This window comes from Sinocyclocheilus anshuiensis, unplaced genomic scaffold (assembly GCF_001515605.1).
Source record: "Sinocyclocheilus anshuiensis isolate Anshui unplaced genomic scaffold, SAMN03320099.WGS_v1.1 scaffold50, whole genome shotgun sequence".
Lineage (NCBI taxonomy): Eukaryota > Metazoa > Chordata > Actinopteri > Cypriniformes > Cyprinidae > Sinocyclocheilus > Sinocyclocheilus anshuiensis.
Genome location: NW_015542382.1, coordinates 2747912 through 2766225, shown reverse-complemented (window position 1 = coordinate 2766225; position 18314 = coordinate 2747912). Strand labels below are relative to the sequence as shown.

The 18314-nt window shown below is 36.6% G+C and overlaps 1 protein-coding gene and 1 pseudogene across 3 annotated transcripts; both read right to left on the bottom strand.

The window, feature by feature from the left end:
- Positions 1 to 2711: 2711 nt before the first annotated feature.
- Positions 2712 to 14904, bottom strand: LOC107692647 (UDP-glucuronosyltransferase 2C1-like). Of its 3 annotated transcripts, none has more exons than XM_016491806.1 (3): positions 14826 to 14904; positions 8168 to 8198; positions 2712 to 4312 (listed from the first exon to the last, which is right to left on the bottom strand). In XM_016491806.1, exons 2-3 carry the CDS (start codon positions 8190 to 8192, stop codon positions 2712 to 2714), a joined length of 1626 nt encoding a protein of 541 aa, XP_016347292.1. In that variant the 5' UTR covers positions 8193 to 8198; positions 14826 to 14904. The 3 variants fall into 3 exon arrangements, with proteins under 3 accessions (XP_016347292.1, XP_016347293.1, XP_016347294.1); XM_016491807.1 differs by lacking the exon at positions 14826 to 14904 and adding an exon at positions 8367 to 8644; XM_016491808.1 differs by lacking the exon at positions 8168 to 8198 and having other exon boundaries at positions 14826 to 14900.
- On the bottom strand, positions 9246 to 14905 carry LOC107692648 (UDP-glucuronosyltransferase 2C1 pseudogene; annotated as a pseudogene).
- Between the last annotated feature and the right edge of the window lie 3409 nt (positions 14906 to 18314).

The window sequence follows — 18314 nt, the reverse complement described above, 5'->3', positions numbered from 1 at the left end:
TATAGGAAATATAATAATAATAATAATATATATATGTCTGAAAAGCTTTGGTAGCTTATATTTATTGGAAGTGTTTTTAGTCGTTGAAACTATAATAGTTTTATCTGCTTTTTTTAAAAGAGATTTGAGGTTATTAAGATTAAAAGAATTGATATTCTTTAAAGTAAGCTTAGTGTATATTAGTCTATATTGAAGTAGGCAAAAACACTAAGGTTTGTCATAGGATCCCTATATGTTACAGGGAGCATAATAAAAATGTGTGAACATCACCATCATGGTGTCTAAACATACTGTATATACTGCACCTGCTGAGACTGCTGATGTTCAGACATTGTCGTTTCCTCTCTGATGTTTGCCAGAAATAGCCTGCATGTTGTCTAGGTGAAGGATAATGGGGATGATGCCAAACAATCCTTAAAATAAATAGAAAACAACGACACACAGAGAATATGCTTCACATACACCTACTGCATTAGACTGATATCCTTTAAAACCCCAGTTAAACTATAATGATGTCAAAAAAAGAAGAAGAAATGCTTTTTATATCTGCTTGGATAAAAGCTTTCAATTACGCTTATATTTTTAGCAGCTTGGCAGCATATTAAAGTACTAAAGCAGCAGAAAGTTCTGCTGTTTGTTTTGTAAAGCGTGAAGTCAGGAAAATTTCAAACACGCATACAGATTATGTGTGTTCCAGATTTTCTATGTATATGTGTGAGTGTGTAGTGTACAGATATTTCGCAGCAGAAATGCATGTAGTTGCAGCCCAGTGGTTAGTGTGATGAGTAAGGGAGTCTGTAAAACTACCAATAAACCTGTATAAGAGACAAGGCGAAATCTATCTAGCTCACTGCATGAACACTGTACGCTTTGGTGTTCCATTACTTTGAAGAGGAGAGAACCGTTGCTGTAGTGACTGTTTAAGTTTTATTTGAATTCCCTACAACATTTATGTATATGTACTGTATATGTTGTTGTCAAAGTTGTCAAAGTATTTGATGTATTTTAAAGTAGCATTTATTTGACCAACATTCCGGAATCGTCCGCAACCTGACTATCAGACTATCAGCACAGTTAATATTTATATGGTCGCTATCTAATGAAACTGTTGCCTATTGAATAAATATCTTATATACAGTATTCTTTCCGACAAAGCTTGGCAACCGATAAAACGGCTGAATGCGACAAACTCATAATTACTAATAATTATGTAATTATGTGATTTCAAATGTGATGCTACTTTTATATAACAGTTAAATAATAGTAAATAAGTTAAATACTAGTAAGTAAATAGTGAGAAACTTTCATTTTAAGTTTTAAGTTATTTTGCTCAGCAGAGCAGCCGGAAGTAGTGTTTGCTCCTGAATGAATCAGCATTTTAAAGAAATCTGTTGAATGAATAAAGACTCACTCATTCAAAGTGGTTCAGGCTAGAAGGGATACAGCTACGGCCAGAAGTGACGCAAAATCTCGCCATAAATAACAATGCATGACATTTGCTACTATCACATTGTGATGTATTAACGTCTACAACCTTAAACTTAAACCTACCCTTACAATAATGCAAATACAGTACTTATTGTTGTTCAGTGTGACAAAAAATACGCAATATTGATGTGCGCATGCCCAGTAAGCCCTGGTGGCCGTAGCTGTATCCCTTCTAGCCCCAACCATTAAAAGTCCTTTGATTCATTCTTGAAACATTCGGCATTTTGAACGAATTGCTTGAAAGCTGGTTCAACAGTTCACTCATAAAGGCAGCCACTGTTGCCACCTACTGGCGTATCAATAACCTGCTCTTCCTCAACCCATGTACCTCATTTTCAGGGGATTATATTTTGAGTTTATTTAGGTTATATTATCTTTTATCTTTCAATGTTTTGTTCTTAGTTTTAAAAGATGAGGGCAAGTGACGCAACCCATTCAGGCATCTGCCTTATTCTGTCTACCTAAATAAGATATAGGCAAATTATAGTCTCAAAAACATATCTATAGCATTATCTTTTAAGCAGTGGTTTTCAACTCCTGGGGACCCACATATATGTATCTTTATCCTTAATATGCCCTTACTTACAGTATATACTTGATTTAAAACATCAGCAGAGAGCTGCATGAACTAAACTTGGACTGTCATATAAGGCAGACATACAAAATGTGCAATGCTGTGGGTCCCGAGGACTGGAAATAAGAACCACTGCTTTAGGTGATCAAAGATTACGTTCTGATCTAGGCTGCTAACACACAAGTCAAAGATGTGAATCATAAACGGGAGACATCTACTTCCATTGTGCTCTTGAGCAATACATAATCACAGTAAACAGGCTGCCCCAGTGGAACTGTCACTACTGCTTGTGTCATTCAGAATAAAATGTGTCTGCTGAATGTCAAGTAATGAAATGTGTTCATTGTTTTCCATTGATGAAAAATGCCTTTGGGAAAGAAAATGTATGACATACTGTAAAAAATGCACATTATACTGCTAACTGGGCAGGTAGTAAAAATATACTATTTCTCCAATATATTTTCCCAAGTATTCTTGCTTTTAGGTACAACAAAGTATATTTGGAGATAAGCTGAGATAGATAGAAAGATGTTTACATAATGCTGTATAAAGTAAAATATTTATTTTAAACCTAATTTCACTGTATTTTCATACAAAGTAGGAAAGTTATGCAAGAAATGCAAATCACACAAGTACATATTCATCCTCATTATTTTAGTTTATTTTTTGTTTTTCTCATGCATATTCTGCTGCAGAAATATCTGATTACTGCATATATAGTCAAGAATATGAGTGACACAGCAGAAAGCAGGAACAGTATGACATCAACAGAGTGATAAGAGTACCAGGGCATTTTGTAAGACTCTGTGCGCAAGTGAGCAGCACCTTTGTGCCTCATAACAAACTCAATCCAGAAGATGGCGTTGTCCAGAGGTTTCACTGGAACGTCCTTGTGAAGCCTTGAGAGCCTCTGCATGTTCTCCCGATAAGAGGGATCATAAAGAACCTCTTTGACAGTTTTAAGGAAGGAGTCCTTATCCACTGTGGCAAAGTCTACAGTCTTGGCTACACCTCGTACTCTCATTTTTGCAAGATTATCAGGCTGGTCAAAAATCAGCCCAAATCCAATGATTGGTACCCCGTGGTAAATGGCTTCTTGAATTCCATTGGTTCCTCCATGTGCCACAAAGGCTCTGGTCTTTGGATGACCCAGAAGATCATTCTGAGGCATCCAGTCCATCATTAAGGTGTTGTTTCCTAGAGCAGATGGTCTCTTTCCTTTGTACCTCCAGATGATCTTCTGTGGAAGTTCTGCAAAAGCTTCAGCAATCGCCTCAGCCACATCATCAGGAAGCTGACCAATGAGAGTGCCCAGAGACATGATGATGACACCATGATCACCAGAGCTCTGCACAAAGTCCTCCAGATCTTGGGGAAGAGGCTTTGATGGCTTGCATTGAAAACCTCCCATGTAGACAATGTTCGGCATAGTGGGACGTGGGAATTCAAAAATAAAATCAACTCTATGGAGCCACAGATCAGCACTCTGAGTTAAAGAAAAGTAGGATGTTCCTGGGCCAATGAACTGTTCGCAAAGTGCATTACTAATTGGAGTAATCAAGAGAGCAACCAGTATTTCAGTTATGGTGTACATCACTACATTCTTCACTCTTTCCAAGAAACTCATGCGGTCTGATAACTCCAGCATTGGAAAAGGTACATATGAAAGTGGTGAAGGAGCAATAAGAAAATGAGCCTCACTGTACACTGTCCAACGGACATTGTAGACAATGGGCAGTTTGAGATAGTGACCCAGTATGATCCCTCCGAGCATGGCCGGATCTGTCAGAATCAAATCATAGTTGGCGGCTTTTAAGGACTGCATTAGTTGCTGGTCTTCAATCATGTTGACTATCATCTCACTTTCTGTTTCAATCATCTTTACAGAACTTTGCCACATCTCTATCTCCACCTTCAGACGAGCCCAGGTGGAACCTTCTCTCATAATTCCTATAAGTCTTGATATAAACATCTCTAGGAATTCTTCACCAAATCCTCCTTCAGACCTCAGAGTGATTGATGTGTAGCGAGGTGAGAATTCTTTGATGTACCAGCTGTCTGCCATCCGCATGACTGTAATATTGTGACCTTTGGCATGAAGTGCCTCCACCAAGATGTTCATGTTGACCCAATGACTGCCATCCACAGGAAAGACAAGAACCTTCCCACTTTGAGCAACTGGGACAATCGTCAGCAGAAGAGTTAGCACGACTGGCCCAAGCACCTGAAAAACCTGTCCGTTCATGGTTCCTGTTGCAAAGCAAGAGAACAAGCACATTTTAAAATGATATCCATATGTAAATCATCTTGCAGCACCACCCCTTTAAGCAATAAAGCGCAGCAACAGTTTAGCTGTAAAAAAAAATGAGTGAACTCAGTAATTCAGTAAGAGTAAGGATGTGGGTGTTGCATTCAGTAAATTTATTATAATACAATGAGAACAATAGTAGAAAAGTCAAATCAGTCATTTGTTCTATTAAAAAATGAATTTGTCACATTGCAACAAAAATTAACAGCCATAAAAACCTAACCATTTAGATTTAGTAGAATTTCAACATCATTTAGCACAGTTCAAGAAGGTCAAAATAATAAAAATCACACGGTACATCAATTACAGGGACATTTTTGCAGCATGCGTGTTTGTTTTTAAGACTGCTAAACCCACAACAGATCGGGCCCTGCCAGAGGATGCACTACAGATAATACTTTCCTTCACTTTGATAGACTGGGTTGTAAATTTCCAGTCATGCTCTTTTTTTATCCCTTAGTAAACTACAGTAACACTTGGCATTTTTAATGTGATACTGATATAATAAGAACTCCTATGACAAGAGCTCTTTTAGTTCTATCAAGCGCTGGATTATGAGTACTTGGCCTTTCTTTTTATTCTGCTCTCACAATGTGATAGGGACAACAGGCACTGTGCTCTTCTGGTCACCGAGTTTGATGAACAATATGCCATTAATTAATCCACTGCACTATAATAGGAATCTATACATTACTGTTCAAACATTTGTGGTCAGTAAGATTTTTTTTAAGAAATGTATATTTTTATTCAGCAAGGATGCATTAAATTGATCAAAAGTGTCAGTAATGACATGTATAATGTTACGAAAGATTTCTATTTCAAATAAATTCTGGTTTTTATATTAATCAAAGAATCCTGAAAAAAAATATTTATCAGGGTTTCCACAAAAATACTAAGCTGCACTGTTTTCAACATTGATAATAATAAGAAATGTTTCCTAGCAGCAAATCAGCATATTAGAATGATTTCTGAAAGATCATGTGACACTGAAGCCTGGAGAAATGAGTGCTGAAAACCCCAAATTTTGAATCGTATTTTACAGCTATATGAGGATTACTGTACATTCAGATGATACATTGTACATTCAATTATTCAAAAATAATTGATGACAGGATGATTAGGAGCTTAGAAGAACACTAAGACATTAGATATATATGTATGAAAATATGTATATATGACACTGTATGCAGTGTTGGGGTGCCTCCAGGACCAGGGTTGGGAACCACTGAGCTATATGATACAATAAATGGCATGTTTGTACAATATTTGTTCATAGAGTAAATAAAATGTAATATGGTTTGAATAAATCAACATTTATCAATCACCGTATGAAAATAATTTTAATTAAGAGATTGACCTGTTTACTTACTTAAACCAGATCTGAATATAGTTGAACACAAACAATAAAGCTGTAGAGACTCTACAGTACGACACAAATATTGTCGATTTAACAATTGAACTCATTTGCTTTTGTTTTTTGTTTCTCTCATGCACATTCTGCAGCAGAAATATCTGATTATTGCATATATAGTCAAGATTATGAGTGACACAGCAGAAAGCAAGAACAGTATGACATCAACAGAGTGATAAGAATACCAGGGCATTTTGTAAGACTCTGTGCGCAAGTGAGCAGCACCTTTGTGCCTCATAACAAACTCAATCCAGAAGATGGCGTTGTCCAGAGGTTTCACTGGAACGTCCTTGTGAAGCCTTGAGAGCCTCTGCATGTTCTCCCGATAAGAGGGATCATAAAGAACCTCTTTGACAGTTTTAAGGAAGGAGACTTTATCCACTGTGGCAAAGTCTACAGTCTTGGCTACACCTCGTACTCTCATTTTTACAAGATTATCAGGCTGGTCAAAAATCAGCCCAAATCCAATGATTGGTACCCCGTGATAAATGGCTTCTTGAATCCCATTGGTTCCTCCATGTGCCACAAAGGCTCTGGTCTTAGGATGACCCAGAAGATCATTCTGAGGCATCCAGTCCATCATTAAGGTGTTGTTTCCTAGAGCAGATGGTCTCTTTCCTTTGTACCTCCAGATGATCTTCTGTGGAAGTTCTGCAAAAGCTTCAGCAATCGCCTCAGCCACATCATCAGGAAGCTGACCAATGAGAGTGCCCAGAGACATGATGATGACACCATGATCACCAGAGCTCTGCACAAAGTCCTCCAGATCTTGGGGAAGAGGCTTTGATGGCTTGCATTGAAAACCTCCCATGTAGACAATGTTCGGCATAGTGGGATGCGGAAATTCAAAAACAAAATCAACTCTATGGAGCCACAGATCAGCACTCTGAACTAAGGTAAGGAAGGACAGTCCTGGGCCGATGAACCTTTCGCAAAGTGCATTATACGTTGGAGCAATCATAAAAGCGACTTGTGTTTCAGTTATAATGTACATCACAACATTCTTCACTCTTTCCAAGAAACTCATGCGGTCTGATAACTCCAGCATTGGCAAAGGAACATAAGAAAGTGGAGAAGGAGCTATTACAGAATGAGCCTCACTGCATACTGTCCAACGGACATTGTAGACAATGGGTAGTTTGAAATAGTGACCCAATAGAATGCCTCCAAAATCAACTGGATCCGTAAGAACCAAATCATATTTAGTGTCTTTTATGGACTGCATTAGCTGTTGGTCTTCAAACATGTTGACTATCATCTCACTTTTTATTTTAAACATCTTTACAAGATTTTCCCACATCTCTATCTCCAGTTTCAGACGAGCCCAGGTGGAACCTTCTCTCAGGATTTTCATAAGTCTGAATGCAAACATCTCAAAGAATTCTTCGTCGAATCCTCCAGGAGAATTCAGAGTGATTGATGTGTAGTGAGGTGAGAATTCTTTGATGTACCAGCTGTCTGCCATCCGAATGACTGTAATATTGTGACCTTTGGCATGAAGTGCCTCAATCAAGATGTTCATGTTGACCCAGTGACTGCCATCCACAGGAAAGACAAGAACCTTCCCGCTTTGAACAATTGTGACAGTCGTCAGCAGCAGAAGGGTTAATCTGATTTGACCACACAACTGAAAAATCTGTCTGTTCATGGCACCTGCTGTAAACCAACAGAGTAAGAATAACCTACTGATAGAACCAGTTGAGTATGTCAAGTTGTAATATTATTGAAGTATAAATTGTTCATTCATTTCAACATTGCATCTGTCTGTGACGTTTTTGAACAGATTGTAAACTGAAATGCTAGTGAGTGTTGGGGCAGGGCAGCTGCACTAAGAGGAGCCAAAGCAAAGAAGCAACACTACACATCTTTTGCCCAGAATTGCAGTCTGGATGCATTAATGCTGGTTACTGAAAGTCAGAGCCAGTCTGCAGATATTGGGCAGGCAGAGTTGACAGATTTTGCTGTAAATCGCATAGCATATGATGGGCCCAGACTCAGAAGAATTTTTAGTTTCAAACTGATTCCATTTAGTAGTATATCAAACGTGTTTGCTACTTTGAGCCAATTTTACAACATGCCGTTTTAATTTGTCATGCAATGTCTTAGCAATGAGCAACATGTTTCTGCATGAGGTTGTTGTGAACAAACGATTTGAAGGTATGGTAGTGTGTGTTTCGCGGTCATTTATAGTATGCCACCCATTTTTCATAACCATTTACAAAGTTGGCAATTGTATGATGACTAATGATCTGCTGTTCATATTTTAATGTATTGTATTTTTGCCTTAACGTTACTGACTTTGGACGGTGGAAAAAAGCTATGTTGATTAAAATTGTTTTTTAAAAGACACGATACTTAATTCTAGTGACCAAGAGCATATACTCACCTGGTTTGTGTTTACTAGATGGCATTCAAATCTGCAAAAAAGGAAAAACACCCATATGAAGGCAAGGCAAATATCAAATAAAAATCTAGATTTTTCTAATTGGTAAGGAAACAACAAACTATTTTTTAATAGTAGTAATATTAAGTGATATTGTTCCTTGTGATCTTTGTGCTATTCATATTAAAATATATATTCTTACCTATGTAGCATGCAAAATCACTACCAGGTCAGCCTTGAATGTAGCGTAAGTCACAAAACTACAAGCATTTACTCTCCTTTGGTCTCGTTGTGCATGCTGATATGCTCATTTAACCGCCTTTAACGGGGCAAAGGGCATTTACCTGCAAAGCCCTAGTTAATGAGCTACCATTTAGAATTTTGTTGTGTAATTTTACCTGGATGCTGACTAGCCAAGTGCACTGCGGCTACTTATATGGCCCGTACTTCATATCAACACTATAGTATATGAGGATTAGACTGCATATAACACAGCATTTTACAGAAAAGTCCAGAATGTCTTTGGCACAAACACAGTCCAGGTTGCAAATATAATGAAAAACAACAGTGCTTACTGTAACAAAATATTTTATTTTATTTTCAGTACATAAAAATCATGTGAAATGCCCGATAGAACTTTAAATCAAACTGATTCTCTAAATGTAATTGATTGCTATATACTGTACATGTTTTATACGTTACATAAAATCATTTGAAATAAAAATGATTATCAAAATAAACAATAAAAAAATATGGTGAAATATTTAATTCATTTATTTATACATTCTTACAAAATAGCTACTGATGACAAAATTCATAATGTGTATTTTTAAGGTAATACTATGATAAAAACAGCAAACATGAATCTATTAAAGCTTAATGAGGTTTGAGTACAACATAACGCAGTAAGTTGCAAGCTGTATGTGTGCGAGTCACTAAAAAGAACCAGTTCCAAGAAGTTGTTTGTTTGGGATTTGGTTAGAATACCCTGGTCACAATGCATTGATTCACTAAAAAGAATCCGGTCATAATTCATTTGGGAATCAGTTGAACTATGCTTGTGGCATTGTATGTATTTTGCTGAATTGTATTTTGTGTTTTTTTTATGACCTTTGCTCACCTAATAAATGAAAGACTAAGGCATTAAAACATCAGCAGTTATTATTAGTTACAATATTTCTCTTTCAATTCAGATTGGTCCAACACACCGTTAGGTCATGTATGGAATGGTGAAATAATAGCATAAAAGGAAAAGGAAAACCTAAAAGAGAACAAAATCAAATCAGTTAATATAAATAAAAACCATGATAGACCTGACATAATTCATTATTGAAATACAGAATATGGTTCTAAAACAATAACACAAATTTAAACGTGTACAAACCAATAAATCAACATCTATAGATCACCATATGAAATGAACATCATAATGATTCAAAGCTTTGGTCATTAATATACAGGAAATGCCTGACCTAGAGTTGCTTATTACCTAAATAAAATAAAAAAACTCATTCAAGTTTGTTTTTTGTTTTTCTCATGCACATTCTGCAGCAGAAATATCTGATTACTGCATATATAGTCAAGATTATGAGTGACACAGCAGAAAGCAGGAACAGTATGACATCAAAAGAGTGATAAGAGTACCAGGGCATTTTGAAAGACTCTGTGCGCAAGTGAGCAGCACCTTTGTGCCTCATAACAAACTCAATCCAGAAGATGGCGTTGTCCAGAGGTTTCACTGGAACGTCCTTGTGAAGCCTTGAGAGCCTCTGCATGTTCTCCCGATAAGAGGGATCATAAAGAACCTCTTTGACAGTTTTAAGGAAGGAGACTTTATCCACTGTGGCAAAGTCTACAGTCTTGGCTACACCTCGTACTCTCATTTTTACAAGATTATCAGGCTGGTCAAAAATCAGCCCAAATCCAATGATTGGTACCCCGTGATAAATGGCTTCTTGAATCCCATTGGTTCCTCCATGTGCCACAAAGGCTCTGGTCTTAGGATGACCCAGAAGATCATTCTGAGGCATCCAGTCCATCACTAAGGTGTTGTTTCCTAGAGCAGATGGTCTCTTTCCTTTGTACCTCCAGATGATCTTCTGTGGAAGTTCTGCAAAAGCTTCAGCAATCGCCTCAGCCACATCATCAGGAAGCTGACCAATGAGAGTGCCCAGAGACATGATGATGACACCATGATCACCAGAGCTCTGCACAAAGTCCTCCAGATCTTGGGGAAGAGGCTTTGATGGCTTGCATTGAAAACCTCCCATGTAGACAATGTTCGGCATAGTGGGACGCGGAAATTCAAAAACAAAATCAACTCTATGGAGCCACAGATCAGCACTCTGAACTAAGGTAAGGAAGGACACTCCTGGGCCAATGAACCGTTTGCAAAGTGCATTATAATTTGGAGCAAACAGAAAAGCGCCCATAGCTTCAGCTACAGTGTACATCACTACATTTTTCACTCTTTGAAAAAAGCTCATGTGGTCTGATAACTCCACCATCGGAAAAGGAATATAAGAAAGTGGAGAAGGAGCTATCGCAAAATGCGCTTCACTATACATCGTCCAACGGATATTGTAGACAATGGGCAGCTTCAGGAAGTGGCCCAAAAGAACACCTCCAAACAAGAGTGGATCTGTAAGAAACAAATCATACTGGGCATCCCTAAAAGACTGTATTAGCTGCTGGTCTTCCATCATGCTCTTTATCATCTCACATTCTACTTTGGTCAACTCAAAAGTACTTTGCCACGTCTCTATCTCCAGTTTCAGACGAGCCCAGGTGGAACCTTCTCTCAGGATTTTCATAAGTCTGAATGCAAACATCTCAAAGAATTCTTCGTCGAATCCTCCAGGAGAATTCAGAGTGATTGATGTGTAGTGAGGTGAGAATTCTTTGATGTACCAGCTGTCTGCCATCCGAATGACTGTAATATTGTGACCTTTGGCATGAAGTGCCTCAATCAAGATGTTCATGTTGACCCAATGACTGCCATCCACAGGAAAGACAAGAACCTTCCCGCTTTGAACAACTGGGACAGTCGTCAGTAGAAGGGCTATCAAGATTTGGCCACATGACTGAAAAAACTGTCCGTTCATGGCACCTGTGGTAAAGCAAGGGAACAAGAGTGAACCAGTGAAAGACCTCAAAACCAGCTGATCATGTAAATCATCTTCATTATTAACCACATATTTTTCAATATCAAGATTTACCACATATATTTTAAGTATATATTTTACCTTCTACTATTGTTTTGTCAGGGCATTGAATGTAAAGACATATTGCTTTTGAAATGCACTTTATGGACAAAGTGATCTGAAAATGAAATGCTACTTTGGGGCAGGAAAGCTGCACTAATTTGAAGATCCATGAGTGTTCATGTCATCTAAAAATCAATGAATAAAAGACTATGTTGATTAAAGATGAAAATATGTGCACAGAATTCAAATATACTGCACATTTTTGGAGAAACAGCTTAAAGAAAGACTCTTTATATTTGACAGTCAAATAAGTCTGGTCAACATTAAGGTCTATTGCTCCTAGATCTATATGCTGTTCATATTCATACTAAGAAACATGTTTTTACCCATGAAAATGTAGACTGCAAAATCATTACCAGGTCAGCCTTTGTTGAGTGTAAGATAAGTCAAAGAAATACAAGTACAGCTTACTCTCCAGACTCGATGTGCATGACAAGACAAATACTATAGTATGTAATGTAAGTGAAGGGTTGGTCAGTCTGTAATAGGGAAAAGAGCATTTCCAAGTGGAGGTGTAGTTAATGAACTACTATTTAACGTTACAACTGTGGTACAGAATCAGGACTGCCACAATTCCATCAAATTCAAGTATTTTTACCTAATATTTACATGTTTTTGGCAGATGCTTTTATCCAAAAGCGACTTACATTACTTTCAAGGCATAATTTTATCAGTTCATTCATTAGCAGGGAATTGACCCCATGGCTTTGATCTTGCTAGCACCATGCTCTACTGTACTGCATACTAAACGGATATAAACAACATATAAAAATTAATTAATAATAACTTTACTAATACTTTTTCACTATGATATGAAAGTATTATCAAGCTGTAGTAGTCAACTTTATTGCTTATGAGTTTATTAAATTAGCTACAATAAAATGCAATAAATTACATAGTTTATTCATTTTTGATGTTGAATGTAATGTAAAGGATTGGCTCATTTTGGCCTGGAATATCTTCCATAAAAACAAGTAGTAGAACAACATAGATTTCAGTTATACAGCAATGATTCACTGGGAGTCAATGAGATTATCGTGAGTGCTTTTAAATGGGAATATATACTGTATAATGAATTTAATTAAAAAAAAAATCTGGAAGCCAGCCCAGTTTCATTACATAAACCTTGGAAACATGACATGCTAAAATCATGGTCAAGTTGTAACATAAGTCACAGTTTACCCTTCTTTGGCCCTGCTGCTCACTCCCATAACAGTACTACTGCATGTGTATAGTGTGTGAGTGAAAGTTCATGTTCTCAAAGGAGCAAAGGGTATTTACCTCCAGAGCTGGAGTTATATTTCAACTTTACTCATGCCCAGTGGGGGCCCGGGGAAATGCACAGCCAAGAAGCAAGGGAATAAAGCATTAGCTTTAATTTCTAAAGCAATGTCTTCAATTCATAGTTTTGTCTTTTGCCTTAGCATTTGTAAAAAAATAAAATAAAAATATACAGCATTGTCAAGTTCACTTTTTAGTTTTAAACTTGATAGTTGGGCAGCTGCTTTGGAGGAAATTTACAGACACCAAAATAATTATAAATAGATTATAGGCTAAGTACAATTTTTGCCATCGATAGCAGACATTTGTGCTTCTCCGTTTCTAAAGTTACAGCCATTGTTGGGGAGTAACTAGTTACATGTAACGGAATTACGGAATGTAATTACAAAATAAAAGTAATTGTAATCAGTTACAGTTACTAAGAAAAACTTTGTAATTAAATTACAGTTACTTATGAAAATGTTAAGGATTACAAAGGGGGTTACATCTGATTTTTTCCCACACACTCCCACATACAGATTTAATTGAGTTCTTTCATAAATTGAAACACCAATGTTTCAGAAGTTTGTAACATGCTTATCCGATAGGGTTTATGTATATGCTTTATTTTTTTCAAGGTTAACTCTTTTTCACCCCTCCAACCAAAAGAGAATCCCCTACCCCTTCACGTGAACGCGCGAAATGGAGGGGAAAGGGGAAGGGCTAAGGGGTAGAATTGGGATTGGGCCTAAGTATGGTGTCCCATACTCAGAATTTGTGCTCTGCATTTAACCCATCCAAGTGTACACAGCAGTGAACACACACACTGTAAACACACACCAACAAAGTTGGGGGTTTGGTGCCTTGCTCAAGGGTCTCACCTCAGCCGTGGTATTGAAGGTTCACTCCAAAATCAAAATGGCTTGATAATTGAGACTTATCCTGTTTAGGTTTTTGGGGGATTAAAAAAAAAGGAGTGAATTTGTATCATTGTAGGGTGGTTGTGTCCACACACTGCTAAGACATTTATATGCAAAGTAAGATACTTTGCATCCAATGTCTCCTTTAAAATTAAAATATTATAATCTTAATTTATTTCGAAAGTCTGACAGTTATCAGTGTTGAGCACATATTGTAAGTTTAACCCTGCCGGGTTTACATGTTTAAAAATGATTAATAGTTGAAAACATTAGAAATTTAGAAAAGTAATAAAATGTAATCAGTTACATTACTTTAATAAAGTAATTGAAAAGTTACACTATTTATTACATTTTAAGTAGGGTAACTTGTAATCTGTAACCTATTACATTTCCAAAGTAACCTTCCCAACACTGGTTACAGCTGCCACTGCAACCAACCATTTCCACAACTTTTTTTTTTTTATCAGTATACAAAGACATATTTATGCTCTATTAGAAACATTTTTTTTTTTTAATTATTTGACAAAATATAGTAAATGTATTTATTTATGTTATGACCCGGACCTTAATTTTGGACGCAGTGTTAGTTTCTTTATTCTAATGAATAATAATTGCTATTTGGTCTTGGTGTTCTATTAACAGTGCAACTTTATGTGGTCATCAGTTACTTTTACACATTCCTCCCGTTTCCTCACTGATGTGAACCAGATACGTGACGGACATGACGTTCGTCGAGTTGTTTAGTGAAGCGGGTGTATTCGTTCAGTAGATCATGCTCTGTGATCCAATTCACATACTATCCCCCTGAATGTATGCGAATTGGGACTTTCGCCGAATGCATTAATTCTTGATATGATAAGACAGGAAAGCAGTCATGCGGTTCAGCAGCGGTTGAATAGAAGAGACCACGGCGAACGAACGATACGAGTCGGTGCGTAAAATGACTCGAGAACAATTCGTTCAATTCGAAGATACATTCAAAAACATATATGCGTTCGCTTAACACCAAAGCAGCCCAATTTAAAGTAGCTAAGTTAACACCTTGCACGACCCCACGCAAAGCAAACATTGTTTCAGATGCCTAACACTGACCACCAGCACACAGTTGCATTATAACACAATTAGTCACTATGTAAAAAATGTATAGGTAAAACACTTTCTTATTCTTATTTCTAACACTTGTTTATTCAATTAGGCTATACATGCGGAACTCACGAATGCGCGAATGTCAGGATTCCTCAAGAAAACTTCCACAACGTCCAAACTACTCCGTCCTGCCAGCTTTTTACTTAAACACTATATTAAGTAAAACATTCGTTCAACTACACTATTTAAAACTTTTCCCTCTGATATCAAAGTACAATCGCGTTATGCTTTTTGTTCTTCAGCCAGTAACCTAATATTTTCTCTTTTTACCGAAATGCCAGGGGGCGCCTCCCCCCTGCTGGGTCTAAATGATATGACAGATTTACAGGATATGGTTCTGGTTACATAAAAGGTTATGGGAGGGCCAGATGAAAGGACTAGTGCAGTGAGTCCAGTGACTATTTGTCTGTAGATCTTAAGTTCATGCAAGTTTCCCTTGCATGCATTTGCATGCATATAAGTGTTGTAAATTAAACTTTACATAAATAACATCTCTGATCTGAAGAACAAACAAAGCAAGTTTGAACAGCTGCATTAGTCAGCTCAGTGTTGGTTGATGCAGGCTCATAAAGTGAATTAGATTTCATGGGAAAGTTTGACACATCTATTAATCAATATATATATGTATAAAGATACACAAATCCTGTAATCCACTGGATTGTCAGGGCACTCCAGTTTACACCCTGCACCTCTGAACTGTCCATAAAGTGTCATTGGTTTTTTACAAACTTAAACACATATGTTGTAATGTTTGAGCTTGTACTTCAACATCATTTAGCAAATATCCTTTGAAGTCTTCCACCGAGTATGAGCTTTGACTACCATACCTTTTCGCTGAAGCAGTTTATTTATTTTTGCCATGCTGTCATTATTTTTAGACAGATGAAATTATGTTGTGGTTTAGGTGACAGATGCTCTGGAAATTTGGACACTTACTATTCTGTCCATTTGGAGCTCATTCAATTTGTTGGTTGCTGCATGTTGCTTTGAAAACTCAGACCTCCGTTATCTGATGCATAATACTACTTATTTAAATGTGAATTCTTTTGTCATATGTCATTTTCATTTTTGTTTGATTGGATCCCTCATGGTCTCATAAGTGTTGGTCAGCCATAAAATTTAATTTTTTCTTTACTCATACAAATTCAGGCAGCATTATTTTATAATTACAAAAATCTGTTGCAATGGACTTTTTAAACATACTTTAGTTAAACTCTCCTTTATTTTCACTCCCAGCTTCATACTGCTTAATGGAACTGCTATATGCCACAAAAAGTTATTAAAATAAGTACATTTAATTCAGAATACAATAATGGAAGTCTGTCCTGATGAATGCCTTGTGGAAGTTGTGAGCGCATGTAAAATCTCCAATATATTATTAATTCTCATTACTAATTGACTCCTAGCAATTAGCTATTATTTTAACAAAATTGGTTATTTGCAGCATAAATTATATAGTTATGATTACTTGAACTCTGGAACATTGTAATAATACATTAATAAATAATAATAATAACAAATACATACATACAACAGTATTTATATCTTTATATCCGAGTAAAACGACATCTGAACATCCTGAAAAAAAGATACATTTACTTGAGTAGAAAAAACACAAACGATATTAAGGCTTCTTTTCATGCAATATATCTTGAACTTAGGCAAATTACCTTCCTGGCAATTGCTTTTCTTGCTTCAAGCATAAATATGACCAAGTTTATTGAAATGTATGCTTTAAAAAAGCCATTTGATAGTGGGGTAGGATAAATAAACGTAATTCAAGATATATTTTTTGAAACCAAGTCTTAATATCTTATGCAGTTTGGTTTCTCATTTACATATATCTTATTTTAAGGATATTTTAATGGGGAAACAAGCCAAAAATACTGATTAAGGAACTTGATTTTTGCAGTGAGCATATTATTTATGTAATTCTCTTTGGGAGAACCCTCTGCATGCTGTCATTAATTTTGCATTTCATGTTAATCTCTTTTCTTTACTTACCTCTGTTGATTAAGATTCTGCTGGTGTGTGGAAGGTTCCAAGTGGCGTAAAATTGGTTGGGGGTGGGCGGTTGATGCTTCATTTGAGTATTCAACAGATCTGATGCTTCTCCATGTGCTGTTTACCAGAACACTGTGTCATCTTTTTTGTGCCATGCAGTTAAAATGAGTGGGCTGCTTTCAATGTCAATGTGAATGCATTTTCATATATATATATTTTTTACAAATATAAAGCAAATTAAAAATGCACATACTGTACAACATCTTAGAATCTGAAAAATTGTTATAGTCAGAATCAAAATAAATAAATAAACAAGTAAATTAATATTGTTTATTTACGAGAAATGAAATCATCAAAATATTTAGCCAACAGATATTGCAATTAATAAACTGTACACTCTACATTTTTACGGTTCAAAACACATGACAACTTGCCCCTTTCCCAGTATTTTCTTGCCGTATTTCCTCCCCTGCTACCCCAGAGGGTAGTGCTCACTGTACTGAATGCCTGCTTCATCCTACTGTGCCTGGAATACAAATTAATATATATAAGTGTTTGGTTATTCACCCATTGATTTCTGAAATAGGTGATGCAACCAGGAGGTCCTTGAAAGAAACTGCAGAACACTCTGTGAAGTATCGCTCACACAAAACATACACGTACGCCTGAAAACAAAGTATACACACACTGTCGAAACAATTATAGCGTCTGTTCTACCAAATGTTTGCTTTCCCTGTGTTCTGCTAGATTACTGAAACAGGATTTGGTCATTTCTGGCTTACTGATGCAATTTTATGCTTTTCTGGGTCACTGTAATGTAATAGCCAAGAGATGAATGCATGTGAGTTTGAGTGTGAGAGAATAAAAAAGCAAAAATACAGTAAGGAGCTTACACAGACTGTATACCTCTCACACATGACCCACAAACGTGGAAAAACACACATGCACATTTTTACATTGATTCAGACATGCTGCTCTGCTTAGAAATGTAAATGCGTCCTGTCCTTGCCAGTATCTCATATCCTCACATTTCCTGCCATTCCCTATTGTTTCCTCTTTCTTCTTGCTATATCCAGAAAGAACAAGGTACATTAAAGGGATATTATTTATTTACTCAAGGTCCAAACCCATATGACTTTCTTTCATACAAGGAACTTTCAACACAAAAGCCGCAGGCTTATTGGATTGTGTCAGCGAAATTATATTAAGTTGCTTGTTGCGTGTTTTGCTACACTTTTAAACTGAAATGTCCAGTGAATGGCACTAAAAGTGCATTCATTTTTATTTGAAACAGATGAAAGTGAATCTCACGATGTTTTATTATGATGGTTTGTTGTATGTATCACAGCAGTTTGGAAATGAAACATCTGGTGAGTGGAGCTAAAAGGTTATTGCTCTTTTGCAGCTGAAAATAATGTACCACCTAAACTTAACCTAACTGATAGTGTCAAATGTCTGATAAAAGTGCATTTGCTTGCTTCTACAAGTCTCTGAGCACTTGTAGTGTTTTATTTTTCACGGGACTCATACCTGAGCGCTCTGCATTGCAAGTGC

What these genes read in the sequence shown, in the direction of transcription:
- LOC107692647 (XM_016491806.1), bottom strand. Translation starts at nt 8,192, where the DNA reads ATGCCATCTAGTAAACACAAACCAG. An exon ending in ATCTAGTAAACACAAACCAG is followed by an intron (nt 4,313 to 8,167) that starts GTGAGTATATGC and finishes GCTTTGCAACAG; the next exon opens with GAACCATGAACGGACAGGTT.